The sequence below is a fragment of the Bicyclus anynana genome, chromosome Z, assembly GCF_947172395.1.
Source record: "Bicyclus anynana chromosome Z, ilBicAnyn1.1, whole genome shotgun sequence".
Classification (NCBI taxonomy): domain Eukaryota; kingdom Metazoa; phylum Arthropoda; class Insecta; order Lepidoptera; family Nymphalidae; genus Bicyclus; species Bicyclus anynana.
This window is the reverse complement of record NC_069110.1, coordinates 21,343,597-21,355,250: the sequence shown is the minus strand read 5'-3', so window position 1 is coordinate 21,355,250 and position 11,654 is coordinate 21,343,597. Positions and strand designations below refer to the sequence as shown.

The following is an 11,654-nucleotide window of genomic DNA, read 5'->3' as shown; positions in this document are numbered from 1 at the left end:
CTTAATGCAACGTCGTGTCATCCAATCGCGAGCGACGAGAGCGACGAGAGCGCAGAGAGCACACTAATCACCGGAACACAAACGATGCGGGCCTCGTGTACTCAACAGATCGATATCTTATATTATGTATATTTGCGTTTCATTTACTTACACTCGCTTTAATCAAGGAGTGAAAGTGATGCAAGCAGCCTGACGTAACCGTACGCGTGGGCCACATACGATAATGTTCTTACGTTTAGGTTTCTACTGATGCTTAGTATGTCGTGACATAAATATTACGGTACTGTACTGAATGATCAAATTGTCAAGTCATTTGTGTTTTTCGCAGAAAGCTTTAATAGTGAAAAACTGGACAAGTGCGATTCGTACTCGCCGACTGTGGTTTCGTATAGATGTTTTGTCGTATATCGAAATTTATCTAAATATTTAAAACTCAAAGGCGACTGACTGACACAGTGGTCTATCAACGCACAGCCCAAATCACTGGACGGATCGGGCTGTTTGGCATGCAGGTACATGTTATGACATCCGCTAAGAAAGGATTTTGATCAATTCTACCCCCAAAGGTTGAAAGTTGAAAGGGAAAGTCCTACATTTATAGAGTTGTTTTAAATTTTTTTTTCATAAATCGTATTTATGAAAAGAATCGTATAATAACGTTATTCAAGAAATTATAAAATTCAACTTCTAAAGTGGAGAAATAGGAGTTAAAAGTTTACATTGACTACCACGCGGATTAAGCCGCGGGCGTCCGCTTGTACATTATAAAAGTCTGTTCAAGTTGTTGTCAAAGTTGTATAAAGTGCACTCGTACGCCACCGCCCTGACAGCTAACATAAATATTGTTTTATTGTGATTTACCTGGTTAAGTAGTTTGAAGTAGACGCATTCATTGCGTTACAATTCGTTCCCGTGATAAAGGCTCTCTACCGACAGAGACTTTTGAGGAATATTAAAAACAAAAGTGGAATATTGAGCTTCCCATAACAGGAATATTGAGCTCGAACCTGCCATCTCACTCCGATGCAAGCAGGCGGGCAGGCGGGTTCCGGCCGATGACAGAACGAGAGCCTGGGATAGCCAGACATATCTCATTTTATGAAAGAAGCACTAGAATTTTAAATAATAAAAAAAATACAACCGACTTCAAAACCTAAAAACGTACCCGCTAAACTAAAAAGCGAAAAATAACATCATAATATGTTCTACCTGCTGATCAGTATGAAGGCGGTGCTAAGCCGGTGATGTATTAATTCAAGCCATGTGAGAATATCTTATAGATTTAGATTTTGCAGACAGTGTTGTTTCATGTGGTCCTGTCAGAAATGGATTTAATTAAGACAACACCGGCTAAGCACCGCCTTCATACTGATCAGCAGGTAGAACATATTATGATGTTATTTTTCGCTTTTTAGTTTAGCGGGTACGTTTTTAGGTTTTGAAGTCGGTTGTATTTTTTTTATTAAAATTTTTATTATTTTTCCATTTTTAGTGTAAAATTTCATCTCAAACGAATACATCAGACCCCTAATGACAGTCACAACCCATCTTGGTACAAAATTCTCAGCAATACAAATTAATCAAGCCCAAGCACAAGGTAGCTACCGTAAACCGTTAAGGAGTTCCCTTAATTAACCTTGGTCTTCATCATCAGACCCCTAATAACAGACACAACTCATATAGGTAGAAAGTTCTCAGCAATACGAATTAATCAAGGCCAAACACAAGGTAGTTACTGTAAACTGTTAAGGAGTTCCCTTAATTGTCCTTGGTCTTCATCACCAAACCCCTAAATGACAGTCACAACCTATCTATGTGGAAAGTTCTCATTAATACAAATTAATCAAGCCCAAACACAAGGTAACTGCTGTGAATCGCCGAGGAGTTCCCTCGTCTGTTTTATGGCTAAAAGGGTAGTAAAGAAAGCAAAGGGTAGTAGGTTACAGTGGTTTATAAATTTCAGTGGGTATTTTAAATGTAGGTAAGTTCACAATTTTTAAAATCTTGCATCAATCTAGGCTCGTCCCTTCGTCAAGAAGCGGCTCTTACAAAGGTAATGAGCAAGATCTCCTGAACAGTTGACTCACCACATCGAAGTACTACTCTACTATTCGTAGTTGCATCATGTTCTGTAACTTTAATGTTTATTTACCGAACTCTGTAGAAGTTTTCAGATGTTATCTAATATACAAAGCTATCATTTCGTGGCCATCTACGAGTATTACAAAACAAGCTAAGGGTTTAGAATGTTTCCCACAACATGTTCTGCACCTATTGTACTCGCGTCTTCCACAATGTTTGTATGTAGTGTGTACATTTGTGTCATCGCCAGGTATTTATTATTTGTTTCATCATTATCATCTTATTTGAACAAGTGCCCAATACGGCCCCAGGCCCTCTAGTAGAAGTGCCCACTGCGGAGACGGGGCCGGGCCCTCTTGTAGAAGTGCCCACTGCGGAGCCGGGGCCAGGCCCTCTTGTAGGAGAAGGAATATGAAGTGAAGAGAGCACAGCGCTGTTCCGATGCGCGTTGGTAATGTGACAATGTTCTGTAGCGTCCAGCAGCGGCGCACTTGTAATGTAAATGAACTGACCGATGCTGACGGTTTGAAACTGTCCGAGGCCCGGCGCTGCACCACCATCGACGTCCCTACGCCGGGCTTCCGCTGACCGCTCACCGCTCACCACTGGGCCAACGAAGTAGAATCAACAAGAATCAATCCGGAACCTACCGTGCTAAAGCAAATTTAAAACGTACCAGAAAGGTAGAGGTACTGGACAGTACCAGGGTGCGGTCAGAAGTAACACGTTAAGAAGCTATTTGTCGCATCACGCGTGTCGCGGCGACGGTCGCCTCCCCCCTCCCCCCTCCCCCTGCACGTTACGGCCTACACTACAATTACATCACACTGACTTGATAACGTAACGCTACGCGCGGGCGCGGCCGTAGGCTCTACCTACGCTTATCTGACGTTATCAGAAATGTTATGTTCACGTAACGCACTCACATTTAGCGGACATTTCACGTTACGTAACGTGTATGCTGAATAATTTTAGTGAAATCCGCTGAAATGACGAATGTTAACTATGTTATATGACCCGCTGTACACACGTGTCTTGAATCTTTGATTTTATATACTTTAGTTTATATACTTTATTTAGTAGTTAGTTTTATATACTAAATACTATGATGCCTTTTACCATTATTGTTCTTTTTGTGTTCCTTCATCCAAACACCGAAAAATAATTTTGCCTTGAACTTTTGTTTAAATTTTATAATGTTCGTGAGTACTATACAAAATACATTTCGTATTTAGAGGAAAAGTCATTCGAAGTGTAAAATTCTTCCAAACAAACGACTTTCTCGTCATAGGTATTATTACTTAAAAACGTTTACAAGAAAAATATCTTAATTTTTCAATTTGTAGATATGTACAATTGGAACTTCAATGACAAATACCACATAAATGAAACATTATTTGCAATATTGTAATATTATCCGTCGATATTTGTGATTCAACTTGTCGTATACATATCTACTTCAGTTCACTTTCGTCGGCCAAATGTTCATGTCTACTTTCTCACGAAAATGAAAGTTGCTCGACATCTTGGAGTAATAAAACTGTACTAAAGATTAAGTCCTTGATACATACATACATAACGTACATTACATAAGGACGTAAGAGACGCACTCAAAGTCATGTTGATACATTATATTGGCGAGTGTTAGCTAACTGTTTCCAGAGAAACTTTTCCACATCCTTGTAAGTAATTCACAAAATGGACGACAGCGTTTTTACCGATTGGAAAAATTTATTAAAAACAACTTAAGTTTTCTATGAAATCCTACACTTTTATTAAATGATATCGATATAGTTCAGGCCCTTATTCCATGTACTACACGAATTTAATATTTTTATATTAAATTTGCACACAACAGACATGAAGAATGAAGACATGTCTGGCTGTCTCTCATCATACTTTTTATTGCAGTAATCAGACTAATATTATAAAGGCGAAAGTTTGTGCGTAAGTATGTGTGTAAGTATGTGTGTAAGTGTGTATGTTTGTTCCCCCTCAACGCAGCGGCTGTTGAAGCGATTTAGCTGAAATTTGGAATGGTAATAGATTATAATTTGGATTAACACATAAGCTACTTTTCATTGCGGAAAAATCCATGGTTCCCGCGGGATTTGTGAAAAACTGAATTCCATACGAAGTCGCGGGCGTCTTCTAATTACTTACTGATAAATATTATTGGGTTTATTATTATTCCACGCGACTTCTTACTGTCTCCAAACAATTTATATTTATTGATAATTTTAGTGATGATATTTGTTGTGAAGGAATACGATAGTATGTATATGAATAAGAAATAAAAATACTTTAAATATATATTTATTTTCTTTATTATCTTCAACCTGTTCGTATATATTTAAAAACATAAAATCAACATTGTACTTTGTATCATAATGGTATCGATAGATCGCTCAATGGCATCAGTCGTGCAGTACGAGTGCATCAGCACACTGAACGACGAACGCGGACTTACAGCACCTTTGTGTGATCGCCTCAACAAACAACACGTGTTGACCGTTAATCAGTCGTTAAAGAAAAATACGGGCTCCGTCAGTTACCTGGCCCTTGCGTTTTACGTTAATAAAGGATGCACAGTTTCAAATTAATTTCTTCCGGATCATAAAACACACAGTCAATGAATCAAATTATGTTTGTAAAAATAAAAGATGTCTTTTGAAAGTAACGACTGATGCGTTGGATCTTTCTAATTTATCAAAATATGCAAATTAAACTGTACGTAAGTAATAAATAAGAGCGAAACTAAACGTAGATCACCGGCGACAGCGGCGCACGTGTTCGACGGTCGTTGTTCATGACTCTGTTCGGAATGCACTCGTAGCACTGATGTGGGACAGTCAGATAGATGACAGAATCAACATAGCCGATTTTATTTTTGGTTAGCCTCTCCTTGCGGAAAGTGACAAATATCAAAATATTAAATTACAACATTTTGGCAAATAAAAGTATCTAAATATTATATTGACTCAGTTTGAACTCAAAATTTACTTAAATGATATAATTTCACATACCCGTTCTGGGCATTTGAGACTTCTATATTTGATACTTTGACACTTTCGCGTTTTCTTCATTTTCCGATTTTGGGTAAGTTACCATGAAAATATGAAAACTGACCGCAACGTCTTCTTCGTGGTTGAACATGGTGCAATCATAAATCGTTTGTAAAAATCAAATGAATTATGACTGTACAGCATTTTCATATTTAACAATAATTGACTTAATTAAACAATAACATGGTAAGCAACATTTTTGCCAAAGTGATCTTTTAATTTTGTGAATAAATAATAATCATTATATCAAATACAAAATTAAAAGAGCACGGCTAAAGGCGCACTTGATACCAAATTGACATTCGCAAGCGGAATTTATAGCAATGGCCTTAAAAGAGAGCATTCGCGTTGGCGTACGCCTGAAGCTTCTGCTTGCCACTTACCATCATTACTAGTAGTTAAAGAAATCCGTAACGCTATTTACAAAACACTCAACATTAACATCTTGGCTCTCACCACTAACAACAAGTGACTCTCGACTACACCGTAGGTATCTCTATATGTACAAAATAACGTAGTCGGTGTGCAAACAAACTATTTATCCCATCCGTGGTGTTCATCGTGGTGTTCGTGGTGGTCGTGGTGGTCGTGGTGGTCGTGGTGTTCGTGGTGAATCTTTACCCATACTTTTTGCCATACAGGCTTGTAGACCTTTTTCCACGCTGGGACTTGTTCAGTTTTCCACACCGGGACGTTAATTTGATGCCATTTCTCAACCCAAATTTTCTTTTGGACGGGCACCCACACTTCCGTTTTGACAGTTTTCCATATTTGCACTTTCTCTTCGACCCACTCCTGCTTTTTCTCTATCGCCCATTCTTGCTTTTTCTCCCATCTCCACACTTTTTTCCATTCTTCCTTCCATTCGAGTTTTTTCTCATCAACCCACTCTTGCTTATGTTCCGTTTTGAAGGATTTGACCCAAATGGGTTTCCAGATCAATTTTTTACGCCATAAGTCGTGACTGGTGTATTCCCATCCGTGCTCGTCTTTACCTAAATACTTTTCTCCTGGAACGCCTTCTTTTACCTGCAATGGAATTTATTTTTGTTTAGTAAAACTTAGAGCTCAGCTTCAATCACGCCTGTTGGTAAGCTATGATGCAACCCATAGTAGAACGCGCCCAGAAGATGCCTCACTCACTGCCTTCACTCTTGACGTTGAGATAGCCATATTGAAGATGATAGGGAATAACTGATGCTGGGAGGGCCAGTACCAGTGACACATCTTCGTAGAGCTTATGAGGAAAGAGGAACTAAATCGCTTAGTACGAGTCCGAGGAATATCGACAACATAGCGGTGTAGATCTCTGCGATTTGTCTTGTGGTACAACAGCGAAGGTGGTACAGTATCAAACAGCTCCAGAGCGCCCTTCCCGAGATATTTGACCGCCAACGCAAAAAGAGGGGTGTTATAAATTTGACGTGTCTGTCTGTCTGTCAGTCTGACTGTGACACCATATCCCCCGAGCGGATAATGCGATTTCAATAAAGTTTTCTTTTGTTTTAAAGGTGATTTATGTGCGATTATTCTTAGTTAGACATGTTTGATGAAAATCGGTTGAGCTGTTTAAAAGTTGTGGCATATGAAAGCGGGGAAGAATATATTCGACTGGGGTCTCGGAAATGAAAAGGCACTGAAAGAGAATGTCGATGACTTGATCGAGAGTGTAATGAATAATTTCACGACCTTCGGGGTTTTTTCAAAATTTTAAATTTAATGTTTTATGTAAAATTCCAATAGACAAGTAACTATTCGCTGATGTTCTAAAGTTTGAAGTCGTAAGCTCACTCCTCATTGCGCACTTCGCACCGTCGTACTCATACTATTCTCATCTCAAATTCTTCTTCTTCTTCAACTCTTCAAAATTATTCAGGGAGCCAACGGTATAGGCAGTGAATTGATATCGATAGTTTCAATGTTTACTGCACTATTGTAACTATATAACGTTGAACGGCTTTCCATTTAATTTTTTAATTTATTCTTTGACAATCTTGACTGCGATTTCACTGACGGAGTCTAAGATCACAAATTTTCAAAAAGCGTACTAATTGTTTCCTCTCATTCTGGGAGGAGTCTCGAGCTCAGCAGTGAGCCGAATATGGGTTGATAAGGTACTAATTGTTCAGGTATTATCGAATTAAAGTTGTCTGAACTTAGTTATATTTTAGCGGACGCCCGCGACTTCGTCCGCGTAAATTTCGATGTCAACTTTACTCTACCCTATCCCTACCCTACCCTACCCAAAACCTACCCCTACCCTACCCCTACGCTTCCCTACCCGTACCCTACCCTACCCTATAATTCTCTATCTTACTCGTACCCTTAGCAAAATCGGTCCAGTCCTTCGAGAGTGGTGGTATGACCAAGGGAAATAGAGACTTCTATGCTAATAATATAAAGAGGTAAAGTTCGTGTGGTTGTAGGAGATAATCTCTGGATCTACTGGACCGATTTGGAAAATTGTTTTACCAATTGAAAACTACGTTATTTGCGAGTGCCATAGGCTATGTTTGATCCCCACATTCACTCGGGAACGGGAACTACGTAAATGAAAGCGCCGGGCGTCATACAGCGGAATTTCTGCGTCTTTTAGAAATTTTGCATTACTGTAGGGGTAGGGAAGATGTGCACATAAATCTGAAGTAAACCAAGTTCAACCCGTGGGTTATTGAATTTGAGAAGATTGATTCGCTTTTTATGAAAAAAATTTGATTAATTTTGGTACAATTGTAAACTAAGTCACGAATGTGACATAAAAATAATTTAATCTTAATATTTTACAAAGTCAGGTTATTAGAACACGTTATTCGAAAACGGCTACATTGATATTTGTTGCACCATTGAAAGCACTCCACAGGGAATTCCTTTATGGATCTATGTTATAAGGATGTCGATAAGGATAAATATGAGACTGTCAAGTTAACCGCTTTTTGAAAAACTGGCAAATGAGTAAGGCTTACGTCAATTTGTATGACCGATATCATAGCGTGGAGCCTCCAAGAGTCGTGTCGACCGTCCCGCTAATGGGAACCGGTGCGCTCACGGCGTACGTGACTGCACTCCCGAATAATCGTCAAACATGTTTTTGACAAATATTATTAGTAATTTTGCTAAATAAAATTGGTTGAACAAAAGGCCGACAGTAACGTATCGACCTAGTACAATAGTATGTGATGACGTACGTACCCACTCCGGCACAAACTTCTTGTTGTAGACGGGAACTTGGATAGTTTTAGTCACGGGCACTTGTATGACCTTCCAAACGGGCTTGTAATATTTCTTGACATCGGGTACCTTGATATCGCGCCAAATGGGTACCTTGAAAAGAAGAAAAGATCTTTATTTTATAAGTTTGCCACACATCACGATATTGAATTTTATAGCTTGGCCGATTCGCTTGTAACACTCCCGATGGTTCGCGTGGGCCGTGACAGGGTAGACGATGCCCCGCGCGCACGACTTCATATCTTCCAGTCCTTCTCTCTGCCTTACGACTTCACACGCTCGCAGTCCTTCATTCATCAACGATCTTGCCAATTGCACAGTAGAAGCGCTAGATCAATGCCCAGTGAGTGAGAGATAATCCACAAAAAGGTTCGAACACAGCATTTTACCATTTTGTAGACGTTTAGTTGGAAGCCTGAAACCCAGTCCAAGTGCCGTCTAAAACTGTACTTAAAATGAATAAAAAAAAACCAAAATCACCTGCAATCATGACTAATTAACCAATATACCCTTTCAAATTACAAAAATATATTTACAAGTCGAATTGTTAACCTTCTCTTTGTTTATTATTCAACCGACGAAAACGTCGGTTGAAAAATAAAATCGGCCAAGTGCATGTCGGGCCATGCGCTCTGTAGGGTTCCGTAGAAAAAGTTACCACTTTAAATCCTTTTAATGCACATATGTACCAATATCGATATGCGGTATGCCACACCATGGGAAACAGACGAGAATAAAATAATCCTACCTCTACATAAACAGTATTGAAAGAACCCAAAAAAAAGTTGTAACGGCACGTCTACCAGTGAAGTAAAAATTGCTTAGCTGGTAGACGTGGGGGAGGGGTGGGTGGTCTTGACTAACAAATTTAGCAATTTAGATGATGATGATGATGATGATGATGATGATGAATCGAAAAATTGTGTTTAAACATGACAAATTATGTTTTTATAGAGCAGCGACAGCCCACTTTATGAGACAAACGTGAACAAAAGTACATTCTAGTCAAACAACGAAAGTTATTTAAACAAATAATACCTAACTATACATAACAATATCAAGTTGTATTTGTATACATAAATATATGATACAGTTAAACACAAATTTGTGCATGTGTGTGCTCAGTGGAGTAGCTAATTTCGCCTCACTTTTAGCGGTGATTTTGTAGACACGTTACATGTCTATAGTGTAAAATGTCGTTGTCTCTAGTAGTATCCCACTGAGCTGAGCTGCGCACATGGCGAAAGTGCCTCATTGATAAATCTGTCGAGGTAAAGTCTGCAATCTCTATTTAAATTGTCAACAAACATAAATGAGTACAGCAATAAAATACTTCAATCACGTTTGTTTCAATACTCCGAAGAGTAAACCAGCAAGATCTTATTTTCTCTTAGACCTCTTTATTACAATTTAAAATTATTTAGAAATAGAAAACATGCGTTTATTAAAACAGTCGACGTATATTAAAACGGAAAATTGCACAAGAGTTTTGCACACGCTCTGCGAGGCGGTCAGTTGTGCTAAGAAGCCGGGGACCACAACGACATTTTCCCACTTAAGGTTCTCTCTACCGGTTGGGTACGGAGCCCTTCCGAGAGACACGCGCACAGATCTCACAACTTATATGAAGTCTGTGCGCAATTGCATACCTTGATCTCCTTCCAAATGGGTTTTTTGACAACTTTATAAGCAGGAACTTGTTTTTCATGCCACTCTTGTTTTTTCTCAGTTATCCATTTCGGGACTTTAGTCTTTCGCCACTCCACTTTCCATACGAGCTTCTTTTTGTCGACCCAAATTTTTTTGTACTCTTCCTTCCAGACGAGTTTCTTCTCCCAAACTCCTTCTGGAGGTGAGTGCCAGTCTGTGGGGGACCGTTTGTCCCGAGAAAGTTCGCCGTTCTCTTGCTCGTCTTTGAGTGGGACCGCGACGGACGCCACTACGGCCAACGCCAACCATAACTGGGAAATAAAACAACGTATTATGTCATATTATTTAAATAAAATTATTCTTTTATAAACACATATTTAGCAATTAAAATATGCTTGTTGTATACTTTATTATTATTATTTTAGATTCGTTTCAAAAACCGAAATATTTAATCACGATAAATGAATTAAAACGAATGTTTTTTTTTTTAATTTTTTTTTTTTTAATTATTTATTTGAGGCAAAATTGAATGTTTATATGTGACTAAATATAAAGAAACGTAGCGACTACTAAATTAATATATACTAAAATAAATGAAAACATTAATAAATGTAATGAATAAAACTTGTAACTACTTGATTACTAATTAACGTGTTATGTTTGGCCTGTGTACGTGTCCTGTGTACTGGGTACGTTCCTAATCAACTCAACAGGTTGTGATGAAACTTTGTAAAAAATGTTTCCGCGACATCAGTCCGAGCCGAGTCGAGCTGCCGATACGAGCCGGGAGAGTGCGTACAAAGTACACATTATTACACTGTACGATGTATTTATTATTTTACAAAATTAGAACAAGTATTTCATCAACAATATCACTTGAAATAGCGTTTACTCGACAAGTTTCTTAATCACTTTAATTTGGTATCATCACTGCCCTACGAGTGCGTGCAGACGTTATCAACAAGTCACTTGTCTGACAACAAAGTGGAGATAATCTGCAACATGATAATCGGCACAGCGCCACAACAACACAACCAACAACACCCACCGTGATCGCCAGCGTCCTCATATTGAAAGGGAGGTGCACGCTGCCACGACTGCCTCGGAAGCGTCCGCGCGACTGTATTTATCGAGCAGCCCCTCTCTCGTACGTGTATTCCTTTGCTAAGGATCGCACGTCGGCCGCCGAACGTGACCGGTGACCGGTGACCGGTGACCGGTGACCGGGCGCAGGTAGGACCTACGTACAGAGGTACTGTTGACTGGGCGATGAGGTAGTACAAGGCACCGATGCACCGTATCGGTGTCGTGATTGTTCGTGATTGTTGGTATCTAACTAGTCTGCATGTTCATCCCCGCGGCTCAGGTTCAGCCTGGCTATCCAACACGGAAATGCTGCCAGTATTCTTGCCACCATTAGGATATGTTAGGTTATTAGGATAAATTGGCAAGTAATACAATAAGAAACTTAATTCTTATCGTATTACTAGTGCGCCCCGCGAAATATAAGTACGTGATTCAACATTTCCGGAATAAAAATTCGTTTCTCCGTTTCTCCGTGAAAATCTGTCTTCGTTTTAAATTTCAGCCAAATTGATTCAGTATAGTTGAGGATAAAGAATAACAAAA

General features: G+C 39.1%; 1 protein-coding gene across 1 annotated transcript; it reads right to left on the bottom strand.

The window, feature by feature from the left end:
* Positions 1-4,391: 4,391 nt before the first annotated feature.
* LOC112047647 (uncharacterized) lies at positions 4,392-11,232 on the bottom strand. Its single transcript, XM_024084827.2, has 4 exons — positions 11,074-11,232; positions 10,025-10,336; positions 8,337-8,468; positions 4,392-6,176 (listed from the first exon to the last, which is right to left on the bottom strand). Exons 1-4 carry the CDS (start codon positions 11,092-11,094, stop codon positions 5,682-5,684), a joined length of 960 nt encoding a protein of 319 aa, XP_023940595.2. The 5' UTR covers positions 11,095-11,232; the 3' UTR covers positions 4,392-5,681.
* Positions 11,233-11,654: the final 422 nt, after the last annotated feature.

Coding starts and splice junctions, on each gene's coding strand:
- LOC112047647 (XM_024084827.2), bottom strand. CDS start 11,094: ATGAGGACGCTGGCGATCACG. Junction 8,469..10,024: donor CCATTTGGAAGGAGATCAAG/GTATGCAATTGC, acceptor CTTCTTTTCAAG/GTACCCATTTGGCGCGATAT. Junction 6,177..8,336: donor AGAAGTTTGTGCCGGAGTGG/GTACGTACGTCA, acceptor ATTCCATTGCAG/GTAAAAGAAGGCGTTCCAGG.